Raw genomic sequence first — 22,746 nt, 5'->3', positions numbered from 1 at the left:
GAATTGCTACAGAGTGGCTCCACGAACACTCTTCTGTGTTTAAACACTTCTGGTGACCACCAAACTCCCCAGACATGAACATTATTGAGCATATTTGGGAAGCCTTGCAACATACTGTTCAGAAGAGGTCTCCACCCCCTCTTACTCTTAGATTTAGGGACAGCCCTGCAGGATTCATGGTGTGAATTCCCTCCAGCACTACTTCATACATTAGTCAAGTCCATGCCAGTTCACGTTCTGGCACTTCTGCATGCTTGCAGGGGCCCTACACAAATTTAGGCACGTGTGCCAGTTTCTTTGGCTCTTCAGTGTATTTTTGTCTATGTTCTTATAAGGCAATTGAATAAGGGTATAATGGCAATAAAATTCACATCAGACCCTATGTCAATGGTACAAAAATGGATGTGAATCATATCTGTACCAAATATCCTTCATAGAAAAGTTGACAATTACTTGGAAGTCACAACATCCTTTCATCCTTAGTATCTCCTTCATTAATAGCTACAACAACTGTTTGATACATCCCATTTAAGCAGTAGCACTCCCACTAGTTTCTCTGTTCCCCTGAAATTATTCTTCTCTTCAAGTGATACCAATTGCCATGCATCACTAGTCCATACTGGCAAGGACTAAGGGAGGAAGGAGCCTTGTATTACATGAATATTTAGGAATATATCTAGAGAGATTTAGGAGTGCCACTGTTTAGTGATACGAGAACTCACAAATTATTCTTCTTAACAATTGAAAATTATAGTTACTGTGCTTGCACCAAACCTACTGGCAATAAGTTTGTGCACTAATGTGATATAGGAATGCAGATGACAATTACTAGTCAAAAATTAATAAAATCTTTATAAAATGTTAACTATAGATCTTTATTACATATAAAATATACACCATCACTTAAAATGAACTTTGAGTGTGGTAAGCTTTGAAGCTGCCTCCTAAACAAAGTCATACACCGAAGTCTTTTTCAATGAGTTTCCAGCAATTCTGATACATAGTCTAAATGGTTAATGGAAAATCTCATATAAAGGTGTGAAACAAATACTAACAAAGAGATAGAGGGGCTTGCCAGTACTTTCCTCAGCTCAGTACAGCCGATAGATACACAAAAAACAGTACCGAAAATTTACATTCCTAGCTTTCGGAACAAATGTTCCTTCATCAGGGAGGAGAGAGGGGAAAGAAAGGGAAGAAGGGAAAGTAGATTCAGTTACTCACAACCCAGGTAATGAAGCAACAGGGAAAGGAAAACAGGGAGGGTAGCAAGGATGGAGGCATGGTTGTCAGAGGGCCAGGTAATGAAGCAACAGGGAAAGGAAAACAGGGAGGGTAGCAAGGATGGAGGCATGGTTGTCAGAGGGAAGCCAAAGATATTCTACGGTAATTACTGTGCCAACTTCAAACCAAAGAGGATGCATACAGAAGTGAAGAGGTATATAGTATATAGATAAACACAACTATGTAGGATGAAAAGATGTGTGAATGGCTAAAGAGGAAAGGGAAAGAGGAGAAGACTGAAGAGCAAATGGGAGTGAGGTTGCTTAATGTAGGTTCAGTCGAGGGGGATGGCGGGATGAAAGGATATGTTGGAGTGCAAGTTCCCATCTCTGCAGTTCAGAGGGACTGGTGTTGGGTGGGAGAAGCCAAATGGCACATACGGTGTAGCAGGTTCCTAGGTCCCTAGAATTATGCTGGAGGGCATGCTCCGCTACTGGCTATTGAGCATCTCCTTGGTGGACAGTTCGTCTGTGTCCGTTCACGCGCTCAGCCAGTTTAGTTGTTGTCATACCGATGTAAAAGGGTGTGCAGTGCAGGCATGTCAGTTGATAAATGACATGTGTAGTTTCACACGTGGCCCTGCCTTGAATTGTGTATGTTTTACCAGTAACGGGGCTGGAGTAGGTGGTTGTTGGGGGATGCATGGGGCAGGTTTTGCAGCGGGGTCGGTTACAGGGGTAGGAACCGCTGGGTAGAGAAGGTAGTCTGGGAATATTGTAGGGTTTAACAAGGATGTTACGGAGGTTAGGGGGGCGACAAAAGCCAACTCTGAATGGTGTGGGGAGAATTTTGTCAAGGGATGATCTCATTTCAGGGGTTATTGGTGTAATTGTTGAGGGATTCGTCACTGGAGCAGATACAGTTGCCACGAATACGTAGGCTGTAGGGAAGGGAGCGTTTGATGTGGAACGGATGGCAGCTATCAAAGTGAAGGTACTGTTGTTTGTTTGTGGGTTTGATATGGACAGAGGTGTGGATGTGAGCTTCAACAAGATGAAGGTCAACATCCAGGAAGGTGGCTTGGGTTTTGGAGAAGGACCAGGTGAAATTCAGATTCAAAAAGGAGTTGAGGTTATGGAGGAAATTAAGGAGTGTTTCTTCACCATGAGTCCAGACCACAAAGATGTCATCTATAAACCTATACCAGGCCAGAGGAAGCAGGTGTTGGGTCTTCAGCAAAGCCTCCTCCATGCGGCCCATGAAGAGGTTGGCATAGGCCGAAGCTATCCTGGTTCCCATGGCCGTTCCCCTGATTTGTTTGTAGCTCTGGCCTTCAAAAGTGAAGTAATTATGGGTGAGGATGAAGTTGGAAAGTGTGATAAGGAACGAGGTTTTTGGAAGATCTTCGGGTGGGCGTTGGGATAGGTAGTGCTCAAGGGCAGAGAGACCATGGGTATGTGGGATGTTTGTGTAAAGGGATGCAGCATCTATGGTGACAAGAAAGGTTTCAGGTGGGAGAGGAGTGGGAATGGATTTGAGGCGTTCTAGGAAGTGGTTTGTGTCTTTGATGTAGGATGGGAGTCTGCGGGTGATAGGTTGGAGGTGCTGGTCTACCAGAGCTGAGATACGTTCTGTTGGGGCTTTGAAGCCTGCTACAATGGGACGGCCAGGATGGTTCTCTTTGTGGATTTTGGGTAATAGGTAGAAGGTAGGGGTACGTGGTTCAAGTGGAGTGAGTAAGTCTATGGAAGCCATTGTGAGGCCTTGTGAGGGACCTTGGATTTTTAGGATTTTCTGCAGCTCAGTCTGGATGGAGGGAATGGGATCCTGGGTAACAGCTTTGAAGGTTGAGGTGTCGGAGAGTTGACGCAGTCCTTCTGCCACATACTCCACACGGTCAAGTACGACAGTTGTGGAGCCTTTATCCGCCGGGAGGATGACAATAGAGCGGTCTATTTTCAGCTCCTTAATGGCACGGGATTCAGCTGGGGTGATGTTGGGGGTTGTCGGGATGTTCTTCAAGAAGGACTGGGAGGCAACACTGGATGTGAGGAATTCCTGAAATGTCTGCAAGGGATGGTTTTGGGGGAGGGGAGGAGGATCCCTTTGAGAAGGCGGCCGGAACTGTTCTAGACAGGGTTCAACACTGGGTCTAGTATTTGGGGGCTGTGTTTGGGTAGTGAAGTGATATTTCCAGTTGAGGTTCTGGGTGAATGAGAGGAGATCTTTAACCAGGGCAGTGTGGTTGAATTTAGGCGTGGGGCTAAAGGTTAAGCCATTTGCTACAACAGATGTCTCTGGAGGAGAGAGGGATCTGGATGAGAGGTTTAGAACTGAATTGGGACTGGTGATATGTGGCATTTTACTGTGGTTATAGTTGAGATTTGGTCTGTGTGGGGTATGTGCTGGGATGGGGAGATTGAGTAGGGTGGCTAGGCTAGGTTTGTTGGCTATGAGGGGGGTTTGTTGAAGGTTCTGTTGTGGTTGGTGTTTGTGAGGGATAGGGAGAGGGACCCCACTTCTTAGGTGTTGCACTAGCACTGTGGATAGTTTTTTCAGGTGGTGTGTGGCATGGAACTCAAGTTTGCAGCTGGCTTCTAGGATGATATTCCTGAGTGTGTTCTCCAAGTAAGGGTTTGAGAGGTGGAGGACTTTGAAGAGAGATAGGAGCTGTTGGGAGTGGTGCTTACACGAAGTAGTGTAGAGATTCAGGACAAGTTGGGTAAGGGCTAAGGATTGAAGGTTCTGGAAGTCCAGGAGAGACTGGTGGAAGGGGGAATTGCAACCAGAGATGGAAACTTTTAAAGTAAGTCCTTTAGGGGTAATTTCAAAGGTTAAGCAGGACCGGAGGAAAAGTATGTGGGATTGCAGTTTGGCTACGGTGAATGCATGTTTCCGGAATGAATGTAAATAATGTGGTATAGGATTAGGGTACATAGTGGGTAACTGATGGGTAGGGAAATTAAATAACTAAAGTTGAAATAGTAATCATAAGAAGGAACAAAACACAGAGGGAAGGACGAGAAAGAAAGAAATTGTGTTGGTAATGTTCAATACCAAAGGAAGACCACTAAATAAGAAAAATACGGAAAAAGTTGACCAGACCAAGCAAGTATGTCCAGATCAGGGGAAAAGAACACACGTTGCTCAAAAACAGAGATAGCGAGTGGCGAAAAAAGATCGTGCGTGCCGCAAAAGAGATCGCGCGTGCCGCAAAAAAGATCGTGCGTGCCGCAAAAGAGATCGCGCGTGCTGCAAAAAAGATCGCGGGTGGCGCAGAAATGTCCCAAAAAAATTTTCCTGTGGCAGAGAAAGATAGCCAATGCCACAAAAATATCGCCAGCAACAAGAAATCGACGGAAATGGATGATACTGGTAGGTGTGGAAGAGATTGTTGGCAGTGATTGTTGGCTGGAAAACAGCGAATAACGAACGTTAAAACTATGGAATGTTAAATAAATAAATCAATACATAAAAAAAAGAGAAGTGGACTATAAACGGAACAAGATAATAAGAGGAAGATGAAACTAGCACAGTTGGTGTATATATAAAACACTGAAGAAGAGAAAGTGTTAAGATGACAGATGTAAGTGATAGCTAACAAAAGGGACAAAACAATGAAGGATGTGGACCATATAGGTGATCTAAATGACTAATGGAAAATCTCATATAAAGATGTGAAACAAATACTAACAAAGAGAGAGAGGGGCTTGCCAGTACTTACCTCAGCTCAGTACAGCCGATACATACACAAAAAACAGAACCGAAAATTTATGTTCCTAGCTTTCGGAACAAATGTTCCTTCATCAGGGAGGAGAGAGGGGAAAGAAACGGAAGAAGGGAAAGTAGATTCAGTTACTCACAACCCAGGTAATGAAGCAACAGGGAAAGGAAAACAGGGAGGGTAGCAAGGATGGATGGTTGTCAGAGGGAAGCCAAAGATATTCTACTGTAAGTACTGTGCCAGCTTCAAACCAAAGAGGATGCATACAGAAGTGAAGAGGTATATAGTACAAAGATAAACACAACTATGTAGGATGAAAAGGTGCGTGAATGGCTAAAGAGGAAAGGGAAAGAGGAGAAGACTGAAGAGTAAATGGGAGTGAGGTTGTTTAACATAGGTTCAGTCCAGGGGGATGGCGGGATGAAAGGATTTGTTGGAGTGCAAGTTCCCCATCTCCGCAGTTCAGAGGGGCTGGTGTTGGGTGGGAGAAGCCAAAAGGCACATACAGTGTAACAGGTTCTTAGGTCCCTAGAATTAGGCTGGATGGCATGCACCGCTACTGGGTATTGGGCATCTCCTAGGCGGACAGTTCGTCTGTGTCCGTTCACGCGCTTCAGTTGACAACAGCCTGTGAGTATGTAGACAAGTTCAAGCTCGACGTGTTAAATTGTGTAGTAGCAAAGCAGTCAGCACATTTCCTTATGACTCAGCACCTATATCATAAGGTTTCCTGTGCTGCTGTCTTTTCAACTGTTCAGGTGTCACAAAATAATCAGTTTAAATTAGTCCATATCTAAAATATATGAACTAAACTTTCATGTCTCAAACAAAACTTAGTGATTACCAAATGCTAATGTCTCAAACAAGACTCTGTGATGACCATATGAAGTTACTCAAATAAAGAAACAATATTAACTACATACTGAGTTATTAGAATAGCTATGACTACATATCAAAAGGTAACTTATCAGTATCAAACACTGTTCAAAATCATTGCAGTCAAGACTAAAAACATAAGATCAGTTACTCAATAGTAAACACACTAACACAAAATACAAATACCTCAACAAGCAAATCAGCCATTTCATTCTGCATTTTATCAATCAGCAGCTCAACTCCTCTCAGTATTTCTGTCTTGGCACGGTGAAGAACAGAGTTGCTTAAATTTACATTCAAGGTCTGTGCATTTTGCTGTAACGTGTTGTAACGAGCCACCTGAAAACGTTACAAGGGAACATTTTATTCTTCAGTCCATACAATTTCACAATTCATTATGTCACAAAGCATCAACAAAAGTTTCATTGATTTCAAGCTAAATATTATCATGATGAATATTGTCATAATGAATAGGGTATTTGACTGTTTACTGGAAATTGTATTAAATGATTAATTATGTCATGCTTTTTCCCCCTCTTGAATTTCAGTATTCTTTTATAAAAACAGAAATGAAATTCAAATAATTTGAACGTTCACTAAAATGGTCCATTCGAGTCACATTATGCCTGTGACGTCACTGGCTAGCTTGCTGCTCCTACTGTCATAACGCTAATTCACAGTGCTGTCTTGTTTTGGAATTTATGTTTCGGAAAGTGGGCTACAAATGGTGTGTAGTGCCACACTGTACAAATACATCTACAAAAACTCCTGAAAAGTTGTTTTTGAGGGTTGCAGAGAATGATAAGATGCATACAACGTGGTTGCAATGTACTGACAGTTTGCTACCATGTCAATGCTTAACTTCACTAACAGAATTAAAAATGTAGTGCACTGTGAAGTTAACATTAATTTATCTCCAAGTTGCTCTCCCACTGTTACAATGAAGGATGGCGTAATTCAACAAAATTAAACTCCTAGTGAAAATTGTCATGTTACATAACTACACCTCAGTTTTTTGGTAGCTCAGTTGTCAGAGTGTTAAACCGTTGAATTTTATAAGACGATGTCCATAGATTGGTGGTTTGAATCAAACTCGAAAAAACGTTTTAACTTATTTGTAAAACAGCTCTAAAGTCCACGCATATGAAAATTATTGTTTCCCTTGCTGTTTACATAAGCTTACATTTGCAATCACTGTTCACACACGTCACGATGAAAAAGATGTTTTTCAGTTAATGTGACAACACACGTTTTGCATTATTAGAAACAATGTTTTTATCTTTGTACTGTCTAGCTATGATCCTTATTGTTTCATCATTTTACACAAAGATGAAGCAAGTCTGGTTCAGACGCTAAAGTTAGTTTACACTCACTGACATCAAAGAGCTTACATTTACGTCACCCGCATGTAGTACACGCTTTACATCTCTGTATAACCTCATCTACACTTTGTTGTAGTGTGGACGTATGATGATATCTTCACTAGCAGCAATGCTTTCCAAAAAAGTGAATTGTTTGTTCGCAAAGTAAATGCATTTATCCTCTGCTGTCCATTTCTTAGACTAAGACTAATATGAAGCTATATAATACATCCCACAACTGAAACAACTGCTACAATTGGTTCTTGCTAATGCTATTTCAATATTTTATATGAAAGTCTTAAAAATGTATGACCCTTCCAGGATTCGAACATTTGACCATTTTTACTGCAGTCTAAAGCACTATCCATTGCATCACAGAATACCTAACGCATACAGCATCTCTGCTGACTGTGTTCTAAGGAAATTGGCAATAAATTTTACCAAGAGTAATTCTGCTGTGCTTTGGGTCATAGCTCATGATCGACAGTCGACAATCTAGTTATAATATATGAACCCATTTGCAAAAGTTCTATAATTCCTTAATCTTGACTGAGTTTAATGACGTTGAAGGCGGCAGGGAAAAGGATGCCTGTCATTGCACATATCACCGCTCTAAATGGGTGGAGCATAAACAAATCAACTTTCGCAAGGCTTCCACTATGAGCATTCACAAAATTCCTTTCTATTGTTACTTAAAAACTATAATTGCATTTTCCATCTCTAAATAGCTGAACTGTTTGCAGTAAACATATGTAAAAACCTCATAACTTTGGCAAACACTCCTGTAACAGAAGTGTAGCTTCATCTTACTCCTAGTCTTGATGTTAACAGAGCATTTTCAATCACGTGACCTGATCTTGATATTTAATGATTTTTAAGCTTTAATTGCATAAAAATAACAGATATTTTGTGAGAATATTAACTGTAAATGCTGTTTAAATGTTATAATCAATCAGAATAACAAAAATCTGAGCCATATTTTTACCATAGGAAAATAGCCTATTGTCCAGTAATAACACAACAGTCACATTTGTGTAACAGACAAATAATTCTTGGAAAGTAAGGATATCATTCAGATCATAGGCTCAGAGGAACTGTCTGTTGTGAGGACAAGGAGAGTCAATAATGAAGAACCTTTGCTGATGGTACTATAACTAAGTAAATTATTCTGTGGATAATATAATAATGTGGATCATTAGGAGAATTGAGGGGCAAGGGTTAGGGAGACAGGATAAGACAGCAGCAGAAAACAATGCAGCTAAAATAATAAAATTCATCAAAGTGTATGAAGGAGAAATTAGATGATGTACAAAGGGATATGAGGATTGGGTTTTGGATTGGTTGGGAGAGGAGGAAAACAGAGTCACAAGTATGAGTTATTAGACACAGGCATAACAGAGAGAGAGAGAGAGAGAGAGAGAGAGAGAGAGAGAGAGAGAGAGAAGGGGGGAGGGAGGAGTGGGAAGGGGGAGTGGCAAGGGGGAGTGGGGAGGGGAGAGTGGGGAGGGGAGAGTGGGGAGGGGAGAGTGGGGAGGGGAGAGTGGGGAGGGGAGAGTGGGGAGGGGAGAGTGGGGAGGGGAGAGTGGGGAGGGGAGAGTGGGGAGGGGAGAGTGGGGAGGGGAGAGTGGGGAGGGGAGAGTGGGGAGGGGAGAGTGGGGAGGGGAGGGGGGAGGTGAGAGGTGAGGGGGGGAGGTGAGAGGTGAGGGGGGGAGGTGAGAGGTGAGGGGGGGAGGTGAGAGGTGAGGGGGGGAGGTGAGAGGTGAGGGGGGGAGGTGAGAGGTGAGGGGGGGAGGTGAGAGGTGAGGGGGGAGGTGAGAGGTGAGGGGGGGAGGTGAGAGGTGAGGGGGGGAGGTGAGGGGGGGAGGTGAGAGGTGAGGGGGGGAGGTGAGGGAGGGAGGTGAGAGGTGAGGGGGGAGGTGAGGGGGGAGGTGAGGGGGGAGGTGAGGGGGAGGTGAGGGGGAGGTGAGAGGTGAGGGGGAGGGGAGAGGTGAGGGGGAGGGGAGAGGTGAGGGGGAGGGGAGAGGTGAGGGGGAGGGGAGAGGTGAGGGGGAGGGGAGAGGTGAGGGGGAGGGGAGAGGTGAGGGGGAGGGGAGAGGTGGGGGGAGGTGAGAGGTGAGGGGGGGGAGGTGAGAGGTGAGGGGGGAGGTGAGGGAGGGAGGTGAGAGGTGAGGGGGGAGGTGAGGGGGGAGGTGAGGGGGGAGGTGAGGGGGAGGTGAGGGGGAGGTGAGGGGGAGGTGAGGGGGAGGTGAGGGGGAGGTGAGGGGGAGGGGAGAGGTGAGGGGGAGGGGAGAGGTGAGGGGGAGGGGAGAGGTGAGGGGGAGGGGAGAGGTGAGGGGGAGGGGAGAGGTGAGGGGGTAGGTGAGGGGCGTGAGGGGGAGGTGAGGATGGAGGGGAGAGGAGGGAAGGAGGGGAGAGGGGAGTAGGGAAGGAGGGCAGGAGGGGAGGAGAGGGGAGTAGGGAAGGAGGGCAGGAGGGGAGGAGAGGGGAGTAGGGAAGGAGGGCAGGAGGGGAGGAGAGGGGAGTAGGGAAGGGGAGGGGAGTAGGGGAGGAGAGGGGAGTAGGGGAGGAGAGGGCAGGAGGGGAGGAGAGGGCAGGAGGGGAGGAGAGGGCAGGAGGGGAGGAGAGGGCAGGAGGGGAGGAGAGGGCAGGAGGGGAGGAGAGGGCAGGAGGGGAGGAGAGGGCAGGAGGGGAGGAGAGGGCAGGAGGGGAGGAGAGGGCAGGAGGGGAGGAGAGGGCAGGAGGGGAGGAGAGGGCAGGAGGGGAGGAGAGGGCAGGAGGGGAGGAGAGGGCAGGAGGGGAGGAGAGGGCAGGAGGGGAGGAGAGGGCAGGAGGGGAGGAGAGGGCAGGAGGGGAGGAGAGGGCAGGAGGGGAGGAGAGGGCAGGAGGGGAGGAGAGGGCAGGAGGGGAGGAGAGGGCAGGAGGGGAGGAGAGGGCAGGAGGGGAGGAGAGGGCAGGAGGGGAGGAGAGGGCAGGAGGGGAGGAGAGGGCAGGAGGGGAGGAGAGGGCAGGAGGGGAGGAGAGGGCAGGAGGGGAGGAGAGGGCAGGAGGGGAGGGGGGAGAGGGCAGGAGGGGAGGAGAGGGCAGGAGGGGAGGAGGGGATAGAGGAGGAGGGGAGGAGGGGATAGAGGAGGAGGGGAGGGGGGAGAGGGGAGGAGGGGATAGAGGAGGAGGGGAGGGGGGAGAGGGGAGGAGGGGAGAGAGCAGGAGGGGAGGAGGGGGGAGAGCAGGAGGGGAGGAGGGGAGAGGGCAGGAGGGGAGGAGGGTAGGAGGGGAGAGGGCAGGAGGGGAGAGGGCAATAGGGGAGAGGGCAATAGGGGAGAGGGGAGGAGGGGAGGAGAGGGCAGGAGGGGAGGAGAGAGCAGGAGGGGAGGAGAGCGCATGAGGGGAGGAGAGGGCAGGAGGGGAGGAGAGGGCAGGAGGGGAGGGGAGGGCAGGAGGGGAGGAGAGGGCAGGAGGGGAGGGGAGGGCAGGAGGGGAGGAGAGGGCAGGAGGGGAGGGGAGGGCAGGAGGGGAGGGGAGGGCAGGAGGGGAGGAGAGGGCAGGAGGGGAGGGGGAGAGGGGAGGAGGGGATAGGGGAGGAGGGGATAGGGGAGAGAGCAGGAGGGGAGAGGGCAGGAGGGGAGGAGGGGAGAGGGCAGGAGGGGAGGAGGGGAGAGGGCAGGAGGGGAGAGGGCAATAGGGGAGAGGGGTGGAGGGGAGGAGAGCGCAGGAGGGGAGGAGAGCGCAGGAGGGGAGGAGAGCGCAGGAGGGGAGGAGAGCGCAGGAGGGGAGGAGAGCGCAGGAGGGGAGGAGAGGGCAGGAGGGGAGGAGAGGGCAGGAGGGGAGGAGAGGGCAGGAGGGGAGGAGAGGGCAGGAGGGGAGGAGAGGGCAGGAGGGGAGGAGAGCGCAGGAGGGGAGGAGAGCGCAGGAGGGGAGGAGAGCGCAGGAGGGGAGGAGAGCGCAGGAGGGGAGGAGAGCGCAGGAGGGGAGGAGAGCGCAGGAGGGGAGGAGAGCGCAGGAGGGGAGGAGAGCGCAGGAGGGGAGGAGAGCGCAGGAGGGGAGGAGAGCGCAGGAGGGGAGGGGAGCGCAGGAGGGGAGGGGAGGGCAGGAGGGGAGGAGAGGGCAGGAGGGGAGGAGAGGGCAGGAGGGGAGGAGAGGGCAGGAGGGGAGGAGAGGGCAGGAGGGGAGGAGAGGGCAGGAGGGGAGGAGAGGGCAGGAGGGGAGGAGAGGGCAGGAGGGGAGGAGAGGGCAGGAGGGGAGGAGAGGGCAGGAGGGGGGAGAGGGGAGGAGGGGAGTAGAGGGCAGGAGGGGAGGAGAGGGCAGGAGGGGAGGAGAGGGCAGGAGGGGAGGAGAGGGCAGGAGGGGAGGAGAGGGCAGGAGGGGAGGAGAGGGCAGGAGGGGAGGAGAGGGCAGGAGGGGAGGAGAGGGCAGGAGGGGAGGAGAGGGCAGGAGGGGAGGAGAGGGCAGGAGGGGAGGAGAGGGCAGGAGGGGAGGAGAGGGCAGGAGGGGAGGAGAGGGCAGGAGGGGAGGAGAGGGCAGGAGGGGAGGAGAGGGCAGGAGGGGAGGAGAGGGCAGGAGGGGAGGAGAGGGCAGGAGGGGAGGAGAGGGCAGGAGGGGAGGGGGGAGAGGGCAGGAGGGGAGGAGAGGGCAGGAGGGGAGGAGGGGATAGAGGAGGAGGGGAGGGGGGAGAGGGGAGGAGGGGATAGAGGAGGGGGGAGAGGGGAGGAGGGGAGAGAGCAGGAGGGGAGGAGGGGGGAGAGCAGGAGGGGAGGAGGGGAGAGGGCAGGAGGGGAGGAGGGTAGGAGGGGAGAGGGCAGGAGGGGAGAGGGCAATAGGGGAGAGGGCAATAGGGGAGAGCGGTGGAGGGGAGGAGGGGAGGAGAGGGCAGGAGGGGAGGAGAGGGCAGGAGGGGAGGAGAGCGCATGAGGGGAGGAGAGGGCAGGAGGGGAGGAGAGGGCAGGAGGGGAGGGGAGGGCAGGAGGGGAGGAGAGGGCAGGAGGGGAGGAGAGGGCAGGAGGGGAGGGGGAGAGGGGAGGAGGGGATAGGGGAGAGGGGAGGAGGGGAGAGGGCAGGAGGGGAGAGGGCAATAGGGGAGAGGGCAATAGGGGAGAGGGGTGGAGGGGAGGAGAGCGCAGGAGGGGAGGAGAGCGCAGGAGGGGAGGAGAGGGCAGGAGGGGAGGAGAGGGCAGGAGGGGAGGAGAGGGCAGGAGGGGAGGAGAGGGCAGGAGGGGAGGAGAGGGCAGGAGGGGAGGAGAGGGCAGGAGGGGAGGAGAGGGCAGGAGGGGAGGAGAGGGCAGGAGGGGAGGAGAGGGCAGGAGGGGAGGAGAGGGCAGGAGGGGAGGAGAGGGCAGGAGGGGAGGGGGGAGAGGGCAGGAGGGGAGGGGGGAGAGGGCAGGAGGGGAGGAGAGGGCAGGAGGGGAGGAGGGGATAGAGGAGGAGGGGAGGGGGAGAGGGGAGGAGGGGATAGAGGAGGAGGGGAGGGGGGAGAGGGGAGGAGGGGAGAGAGCAGGAGGGGAGGAGGGGGGAGAGCAGGAGGGGAGGAGGGGAGAGGGCAGGAGGGGAGGAGGGTAGGAGGGGAGAGGGCAGGAGGGGAGAGGGCAATAGGGGAGAGGGCAATAGGGGAGAGCGGTGGAGGGGAGGAGGGGAGGAGAGGGCAGGAGGGGAGGAGAGGGCAGGAGGGGAGGAGAGCGCATGAGGGGAGGAGAGGGCAGGAGGGGAGGAGAGGGCAGGAGGGGAGGGGAGGGCAGGAGGGGAGGAGAGGGCAGGAGGGGAGGAGAGGGCAGGAGGGGAGGGGGAGAGGGGAGGAGGGGATAGGGGAGAGAGCAGGAGGGGAGAGGGCAGGAGGGGAGAGGGCAGGAGGGGAGAGGGCAATAGGGGAGAGGGCAATAGGGGAGAGGGGTGGAGGGGAGGAGAGCGCAGGAGGGGAGGAGAGCGCAGGAGGGGAGGAGAGGGCAGGAGGGGAGGAGAGGGCAGGAGGGGAGGAGAGGGCAGGAGGGGAGGAGAGGGCAGGAGGGGAGGAGAGGGCAGGAGGGGAGGAGAGCGCAGGAGGGGAGGAGAGCGCAGGAGGGGAGGAGAGCGCAGGAGGGGAGGAGAGCGCAGGAGGGGAGGAGAGCGCAGGAGGGGAGGAGAGCGCAGGAGGGGAGGAGAGCGCAGGAGGGGAGGAGAGCGCAGGAGGGGAGGGGAGCGCAGGAGGGGAGGGGAGCGCAGGAGGGGAGGGGAGGGCAGGAGGGGAGGGGAGGGCAGGAGGGGAGGAGAGGGCAGGAGGGGAGGAGAGGGCAGGAAGGGAGGAGAGGGCAGGAGGGGAGGAGAGGGCAGGAGGGGAGGAGAGGGCAGGAGGGGAGGAGAGGGCAGGAGGGGAGGAGAGGGCAGGAGGGGGGAGAGGGGAGGAGGGGAGAGGACAATAGGGGAGAGGGGTGGAGGGGAGGGCGGAGGAGGGGAGAGGGGAGGAGGGGAGAGGGCAGGAGAAGATGAGGGGAGAGGGCAGGAGAGGATGAGGCGAGAGGGCAGGAGTGGAGGAGGGGAGGGGGCAGGATTGGGAGAGGGCTGGAGTGGACGAGGGTGGGGGGCAGGAGAGGACGAGGGGAGGGGGCAGGAGAGGACGAGGGGAGGGGGCAGGAGAGGACGAGGGGAGGGGGCAGGAGAGGACGAGGGGAGGGGGCAGGAGAGGACGAGGGGAGGGGGCAGGAGAGGACGAGGGGAGGGGGCAGGAGAGGACGAGGGGAGGGGGCAGGAGAAGACGAGGGGAGGGGGCAGGAGAGGAGGAGGCAGGGGAGGGGGCAGGAAAGGAGGAGGGGAGAGGGCAGGAGAGGAGGAGGCAGGGGAGAGGGCAGGAGAGGAGGAGGCATGGGAGAGGGCAGGAGAGGAGGAGGCATGGGAGAGGGCAGGTGAGGAGGAGGCATGGGAGAGGGCAGGAGATGAGGAGGCAGGGGAGAGGGCAGGAGAGGAGGAGGCAGGAGAGAGGGCAGGAGAGGAGGAGGCAGGGGAGAGGGCAGGAGAGGAGGAGAGGAGTGGGCAGGAGAGGAGGAGAGGAGAGGGCAGGAGAGGAGGAGGCAGGAGAGGAGGAGGCAGTGGAGAGGGCAGGAGAGGAGGCAGGGGAGAGGGCAGGAGAGGAGGCAGGGGAGAGGGCAGGAGAGGAAGAGGCAGGGGAGAGGGCAGGAGAGGAAGAGGCAGGGGAGAGGGCAGGAGAGGAGGAGGCAGGGGAGAGGGCAGGAGAGGAGGAGGCAGGGGAGAGGGTAGGAGAGGAGGATGCAGGGGAGAGGGCAGGAGAGGAGGAGAGGAGAGGGCAGGAGAGGAGGAGGCAGGGGAGAGGAGAAGATGGGGGCAGGGGAGGGGAAGCGATGAAGGGTGTACGGGCTGTTGGGTGGGAAAGAAGGGGTACGCGGGCTCTTGCGTGGGAAAGGAGGGGTACGCGGGCTCTTGCGTGGGAAAGGAGGGGTACGCGGGCTCTTGCGTGGGAAAGGAGGGTTATGCGGGCTCTTGTGTGGGAAAGGAGGGGTACGCGGCCCTTGCGTGGGAAAGGAGGGGTACGCGGCCCTTGCGTGGGAAAGGAGGGGTACGCGGGCCCTTGCGTGGGAAAGGAGGGGTACGCGGTCCCTTGCGTGGGAAAGAAGGGGTACGCGGGCCCTTGCGTGGGAAAGAAGGGGTACGCGGGCCCTTGTGTGGGAAAGAAGGGGTATGCGGGCCCTTGCGTGGGAAAGAAGGGGTACGCGGGCCCTTGCGTGGGAAAGAAGGGGTACGCGGGCCCTTGCGTGGGAAAGAAGGGATATGCAGGCCCTTGCATGGGAAAGAAGGGGTACGCGGGCACGCGGGCCCTTGCGTGGGAAAGAAGGGGTACGCGGGCCCTTGCGTGGGAAAGAAGGGGTACGCGGGCCCTTGCGTGGGAAAGAAGGGGTACGCGGGCCCTTGCGTGGGAAAGAAGGGGTACGCGGGCCCTTGCGTGGGAAAGAAGGGGTACGCGGGCCCTTGCGTGGGAAAGAAGGGGTACGCGGGCCCTTGCGTGGGAAAGAAGGGGTACGCGGGCCCTTGTGTGGGAAAGAAGGGGTACGCAGGCTCTTGCGTGGGAAAGGTGTGTGCGGGCTGTTGTGGTGGCGGTGGCGTTGGTGGGGGATGGTGGTGGGGTGCAGAGGGGCAGGGGATGGCAAGTGGGAGTAGGAATGACACTGATGGCCAAAATTACAGACTTTTCAAGATGCCAAATAAGATTGAACCACAGTGAAATTGTGTGGACTTAATTGCTGATGGATAAATAGGTAACATGATGCATGAGCTAGTATTGTAACAAGGATTATAAAGAGTCTGAAAGGATGTGTATATTTGGTAGATGGTATTTTAGTTGTAGGAGTAGGATGGCCTGATGATTTGCAGATTAGTGCCTGGTCAGCCGGATGCTATGCTCTCTAACTCTATTCTGCATCATCCACACCATTTGGTTCCATAGGTAAGTGTCGGCAGTTATGTCATTTTTGGTTTGCTTGCCGAAGTTGCTATTCTGTTGGCTACTGAGGCCTGTCAGCAATCGGTATGTCTGCTCATTATTTGTCTACTGTACCGAGAGGTGGTGAGGTATTCTAAGGCCATTCGTTTGGTTCAGTGTGTTTTGATTACAGAAATAATTTATTATTTTAGTAGTACTGAGTGATTTTTAGTTTTTGATTTAGTGATCAGGTCTTACTGAAGAATCCCTGGGATGCATCTGAGTGGAAAGCGAGTTTGTACATGTTATGGATGCAGGATGCATTTCAGCTGAGAATCATTGAAGTGGACATGGTGTGCATGGTATTGTTAAGAAAAAAGGTAGAAGGAGAAGAAGGAGGAGGAGGAGGAGGAGGAGCATGCAAGGTATCTTGAGAAAATGCGGTACCATGCAGTCGGGCAACATAATCTGCAGGATGCGATAAAGCGCTATGAAATACCTGAGAACATGGCAGCGTACAGACAGGGCTGTTGCTAGGTGTTTTGGCACTCTAGGTGAGAATTGAAAAATATTTCCTCCCTCCCCCCCTCCCCTTTTTTAAAACTACAATCAGTCTTCCCTATATAACCCTCACTCCTCCACAACCACCAACATCCAACAATGTAAATATCCTATTATACATTAAATCATTAAACTAAGGAGACCAGACATCCTCATTTTATGGGGAAAAACATATTTTGTCCCTAATTTTTGATATTTCCTAAAATAATTGAAATAGGAAGAATGGATGAACATTTTAAACTAGAAATCAACTGAATATACTGGTGCAACCAATTTTGGCATCAGTTACTTATTCAGTTGCAAGAAATTGGACTAATAAAGGTGTGGAAGTATTTTCTGCTGCGAATGAATTTTTCCTGGAATTTAGAAATCATGATATACTAATGGGAGACATACCAAAGCATCAAACTAGGTCATCTGGATAATTGTGGTATTATTTCGTTTCTGCTTTAACTGAAATATTTTTAGAATGAGGAATAACTACAATCTTTTTCAGCATCTTCTTTCATCAAAGTAAGTAAAGACTTATTAAGTAACTGTTCCATATGCTACTGAAAACAATTTGGTGTTTTAATTTTTCCTCCTCATTTGCTCAATTTTTTTCACTCTTTGATTTAAAATTAATTTTTTCCACCCTTTGCTGCCCCTAAAAGTTTGCCACCCTAAGCAGTCGCCTAATCTTGCCTAAGCATCTAATTTGGTTTAGGAACTGTGGACCATACATGACAGCTCATCAAAGAGCTTACAGCCATCCCTTTGCACCTGAAGATACATTTGTTTAGCAAGTCCTGAAATGACTAAATCAGTTGAACAGTTCCTATCAGCCATCAAATGCAATGGTTATTTTATTTTTCCTAGGTTTTTGGGACGTGGGTCTGATCAAAGGCTGGTAGGGGCTGACAGTGCAGCTACCGTGAGTAATTCAAATGTCTCACGGTTCACTGATGAAGTTGTGAGGTCTCTCAATGCATCTGTAGTCCAAAACAACAATAGGAATAGCATGTCTGGTAGCGGAGTCGGCTGGTCACTTCAGGTGTGGGGCACTGTACATGCTGTGGTGAACTGTACCATGTGTGCAGTCATCAGGTGACCGTGCCCGCAGCTGTGGTCCCTTGTCTTTGATTGGCTGGTACAAGGAGAGATGGCAAGACAGCACGGGCCTACCACAGTTCCTCAGGAGCCATACCGACTCGCTACCGAATGGCTTATGGAATTGCACAGAGACTCTGATGTGAAAACCTACAACTCGGTGCACTAGTCTACTGAACCAATTGGCACAGTAACAAAATGATACAGAATAGCTGCAGATCTCACAATAGTCTCTGCTTCACATATACCTCATAAGACTGTGGCTTTGAGAGGTTGCTCTGTATGCTCAGTGAACCACCAGATGAGTTCCCTGTATAAAAAGGAAACCATTATCTAGGTGAATGTGACATATTTCCCATCATGAGTGGACACAAGAAGAGTGGGGTAGTGTCTCGTTCAAGGACAAGTTTTGGTTTCAGCCTGGAAAGTGCTTCTTCATGTAAAACTGTTTGGTTCATGTCTGGGACATATTAAGATCTTATAAAAACTGTGTAAAGGGGCATGAGTGATCTCATTTTGGGTGGCAATATTTTAGGAGCATATACACCATTGCATGTGTCTCAAGAGGTACACTGATGTCTATGGCATAGCAAGGGTGGCCAAAATTTCAGCTCGCGGGCCATGCGCGGGCCTGAGTGCCAAAGTGCTCAGCCTAACTACACATTTCCCTCATCACCACACCACGCTGTTTGAGAGTGAGGAGGTGGAAGAGGGGAAGAAAACAGTGAATGTGCCACATCTAAATGGCAGTGCAGTTGCACTGTATGTGACTTGGTTTTATATTTTACATTTCTCAACAACATAGATCACAAACAAGTTTTCAGTATTAATTAATTATCTTTGGCACATTGTAGACATAGTATGCAATGTAATCTTGACTTATTTAGTTTCATAATCGAAAAAATATCTTACACACAAATATGTCGATCAAAATATTACAGTACTTTTGCAACCTACACTATGGAGATTTGGAAAATCTGTCTGAGGAAAGCAATGAAGATTTATCACTGAAACTGGAATCACCTTACACATCAATCATTTACGTCTGTACAAACACAGGGCATTTTAAACAGAAACGGCAAACATTCTCGAAAACAGCTGGAAAATGGGTGTAAGACTGACAGTGTCCTCAAAACCTTTATAAAACTACCCTTTTAGTTCTTGCTAGGTCACAAGGAATTACTCAAACCCCGCACTTTCTTTAATGCCAGTGACCTTAGGGAACTGGACTGTCTTTTTCAGAATGTGTCCCTTCTACAATGCAATTTTCTTTTTAAATGCATCCCCATCATATCAGAAATAAGTTGTTTCTTGCCTTGCCATGCCTTACTGTGGGCAGTGTGTAGTCAAGTCTACTTAAAATGCAAAGACTGCAATCCATTCTCGATGTTCTAATTTTTGTTCCTGTACTCCTTTTTCCTTCAGAAATTCAACTATAGTGAGTTTTAAATCTAAAAATCATTCCAGGTATGCCCCTCGACTTAACCAACATACTTTACAGCAATATATGAAGTTTACATAATCTTCATTAAACTCCACTGAAAACTGTTGCAACTGACAATGAACAATAGGTGCAACTTCATGAATTTTACTGTTTGTACCACCAGTTTCTCCGAGTGCTCCATGTCTGCAAATTTAGCACAGAGTACTTCTCAATCTGTAGAACAATGAATCCTGTGTGTGTCAATTGTTGCAATTTTCTGTTCTTTCACTGTCATCTAAATGTTTAAGTTCTCTCTGTATGGCACTGTAATGTTGTTTGACGGCAGGTAAGCAGTACCCATTGCTTACGTGAATTGAGAATGCTCATCCCTCTCTTCTGACATTCCCATTCATTTTAAAGGATTGTGACGATAGATGGCTAGACTGCATTTTTTTACGCAAACAGACACTGGACCTGTGAACATCCTCCATACTATGAACAAATAGTGAAGGGTAAACAGCGCTGACACAACGATTCTGCTGAATTTGGAGAGTTGTGCCGACCAAAAATTTCCATACTGCAATGCTAAATGAAATGTCATGCTGTTTTGAGTATTTCTGAGAAGGACCGAACAACCCAAGTGACAGGCTGGGCCTCGGCATGCCTGCAGCCTGCACACGCTGCATGCATGAAGTTTGGCATGCCATGGCTGGCCTTGGTATATGGGGATGACATCCCTGCTGCAGTATGTGTGACTCTTTTGGTGCATGCACATCTGGTATGCTATTATAATGTCCCACCACAAAGGACCGACCTCATAGATAAGAACTTGATGTATGATATCTGACATCTTGAGCAGCCAAGTTACACACTACACTTAAATCTGATAGAGTACATATAGGCCGGTCTAGGCCAAAGGATTGAAATACTATGACTGCTGGCTACAAAGGGCAAATTTCCAGCAATTGGAAGCATTACTACAAGCTATGTTACATGGCACAATTCACAGAATGGGGAACTATTGTCTTTGTCAACAATTTAACCAATGACTTGCACCCTCATGTTTTATTACACAGTCATTAGTTATTATGTCAACTTTCTTAATGAAATTTAATGTTCTTACATGTGGTTACGAATATAATGGAACATAAGCTATACTTATCCCTTATGTTTGTAAATTCTTGCTCAAAAACCATACATTCAAACTACCCTCCATTACACAACTTAGAGAAATGCGACAATAGTCACTGTGCAGCACTTTTTATCTCCATGTACATTTACATACGTACTCAGCAAACACCCTTGTATAATGTCACATACATTGGCAAGCTATACTTGCAGTAGACTAAGGAGACAGTATACAAATGTAAACAAATGCACACACCTCTCTAGCCATAGTAGTGATGAATGCAGCTGGTCGTGCTGTGGCAATAAGTGTGAGAGCATGTCGAGCAGTGCGGCACGAATCTGCAGCTGGCGTCAATGGCAGGCCATATGTCATGCTAAGAAAAGGAAGCAAACACAACACCTTTTGGTAAAACGCAAAATACAAGAGATCACAAATATAAAAAATTAAGATATCTAGAACAAGAAAGCCTTTAATAGAAGCTCTTATTCTGCAGCTTATTAGATATAACAGAAGAGAACACTTGTAGAGATTTAATACACTTATATTTCATTTAAAAATTGTTTAGTATCCTTGCCGGACTGACACTGATATCGAGATGGAGGCATCAGTGTTGCCCATCTAATGTTGTTTTGCTTTGCATACACACTGTGGAGTGCATGGACTCAGTTGGTAAGACACTTTGGTGGTGTAAGCTAGAAGGAAAGTACGCATGCTTTCCTCATCCAGTTGTGTTGATGTGTCTGAAGATTTCCATATGTCATTACTTTCACACAGTTATTTGCCTGCTGCTAGATTTTCTTTTGCTTTGCTGTTGTGGGTTTGTTTGTACATTACTGTTGATTCTCCTCCAGCCTTTGAGCAGAGCGGAGAGAAGCTGCATCGTGCCAGTTATACACACCATTTAGTTTAGTGCTATTCTAATTTACTTCTGAGTGGAAGTGAACAGTAGCTGATTGTTTAGCTGTTTTTAGTAATGCTATATATTTTTGTTGCAAGAATTTGCATATTTTTCGATCTTCTGTCTCGAGTGAGTTTACTTTCCAATGTAGTTCTCCGTTCCAGAAGTCACTAGTGTCACTTTATTTACTTGATTCCATGACCTTTGCAAATAATAAATATTCAATGGACCTCTAGACTCAGAATCTCAGAGTTTAATCTCGTGTTTTGTAAATGTATATTCAGTAGTCAATAGTATAGTAGTACCTTTATTGTATGATTATATGATAGCGGAACAAACACTGGTAGCAGTTACTTCTGTAAAATATCTGGGAGTATGCGTGCGGAACGATTTGAAGTGGAATGATCATATAAAATTAATTGTTGGTAAGGCGGGTACCAGGTTGAGATTCATTGGGAGAGTGCTTAGAAAATGTAGTCCATCAACAAAGGAGGTGGCTTACAAAACACTCGTTCGACCTATACTTGAGTATTGCTCATCAGTGTGGGATCCGTACCAGATCGGTCTGACGGAGGAGATAGAGAAGATCCAAAGAAGAGCGGCGCGTTTCGTCACAGGGTTATTTGGTAACCGTGATAGCGTTACGGAGATGTTTAATAAACTCAAGTGGCAGACTCTGCAAGAGAGGCGCTCTGCATCGCGGTGTAGCTTGCTCGCCAGGTTTCGAGAGGGTGCGTTTCTGGATGAGGTATCGAATATATTGCTTCCCCCTACTTATACCTCCCGAGGAGATCACGACTGTAAAATTAGAGAGATTAGAGCGCGCACGGAGGCTTTCAGACAGTCGTTCTTCCCGCGAACCATACGCGCTTGGAACAGGAAAGGGAGGTAATGACAGTGGCACGTTAAGTGCCCTCCGCCACACACCGTTGGGTGGCTTGCGGAGTATAAATGTAGATGTAGATGTACCCAGCTGTTTGTTTTGAGACTAGTGCCCTTTTTACTCAATGCAGTTAGCCGCTCAGTTCAGTGAAAGCTATTGCCTGTGACACATCTCCAGGGCATCAAGTTACGTATTTAACTTTTCCTGTGTTTCGTTTATAGCATATATTTGCTTAATTGGTTCTGAGTTTTGGTATTTAAGAAGTTTCATGTCACTTTTTTTTTCTTTTTTCCATCTATAAGTGTAAATTCAGGCAGTCTGTAGCTCAGTTGTTATCTTCTGAACAGCCAGCTATATAGTTCACTGAGGCATCAGTGGCCCTCGTTTACATGTCCGGGAGGAGGGCCAACAGTAAAAGCTGGCAGGAACCTAGATAAGCATATCTATGTTTCTGGCAGTTTGTACGGTTTACTCTTCCATTAGTCTTGTTTGGATGGGTAGGACATGTGCCTGGTGTGTGTGGATGCAGGAGGAGCTGGCCACAGTTAGCCAACAGTTGAATGTGATCAGTCACCTTCAGGCTACCGCATCGAGGTGTAGCAGTGGCGGAGATTCTGGAGCATTGCATGGGACATCTCAGGTGTCACTTGTTTCTCCTGAGGCACCTTCAAGTGTATCCAACACGGTGAACCTGCAGTGTGAGTGGCGGGTGGTAATGTGTTTGCGTTGCTTTAGATGCAAAGCCAATGTGGAGGCTGCCCATATGTCATCGCCTATACATCCTGTGAGTGAACAGGTGGCTGTACCTGCAGCAGGGTCTGAGCAGAAACATGGGGGCAGGGTGCTCCATTATGGAGCCACTTCGGAAGATAGCATTCAGGACTGGAAAGAAAGCCAATGTGCACTCGGTACGTCTGCTGAGCTGGCCTTATCCGAGATGTGGAGGTTGCCTTGCCTGCAGCTATCAAGCGTACAGCGTGCAGTCATCTGCCAGTAGTGGCTCACGTCAGCACCAACAACACCTGTCACATGGGTTCTGAGGACATCCTTAGTTCTTAAAGTTGGCTGGCGGAGGTGGTGGTGATGACTGCTAGCGTGGATTGTGGTGCTTTGGTTTGGAGCCGAGTGGAGGGTCTCAACCAAAGGCTTCGTTGTCTCTGTGACAGTCTTGGCTGCAGATTTCTGG

General features: G+C 49.9%; 1 protein-coding gene across 5 annotated transcripts in view; it reads right to left on the bottom strand.

Annotated features, from left to right (window-relative positions):
- The window catches only part of LOC126469697 (WD repeat-containing protein 7), a 385,995-nt gene that overhangs the window by 40,131 nt on the left and 323,118 nt on the right, over positions 1–22,746 (bottom strand). For all 5 annotated transcript variants that reach the window (XM_050096866.1, XM_050096868.1, XM_050096869.1 and 2 more), the window contains 2 exons: positions 20,035–20,152; positions 6,011–6,163 (listed from right to left, as the gene is read on the bottom strand). In XM_050096866.1, the coding sequence (XP_049952823.1) occupies positions 6,011–6,163; positions 20,035–20,152 (271 nt within the window). The remainder of the gene's footprint in view (positions 1–6,010; positions 6,164–20,034; positions 20,153–22,746) is intronic.

Source organism: Schistocerca serialis, chromosome 3, assembly GCF_023864345.2.
Source record: "Schistocerca serialis cubense isolate TAMUIC-IGC-003099 chromosome 3, iqSchSeri2.2, whole genome shotgun sequence".
NCBI classification, from domain to species: Eukaryota; Metazoa; Arthropoda; class Insecta; order Orthoptera; family Acrididae; genus Schistocerca; species Schistocerca serialis.
Note: the sequence above shows the minus strand (reverse complement) of the source record. Positions and strands in the feature narration are given on the sequence as shown.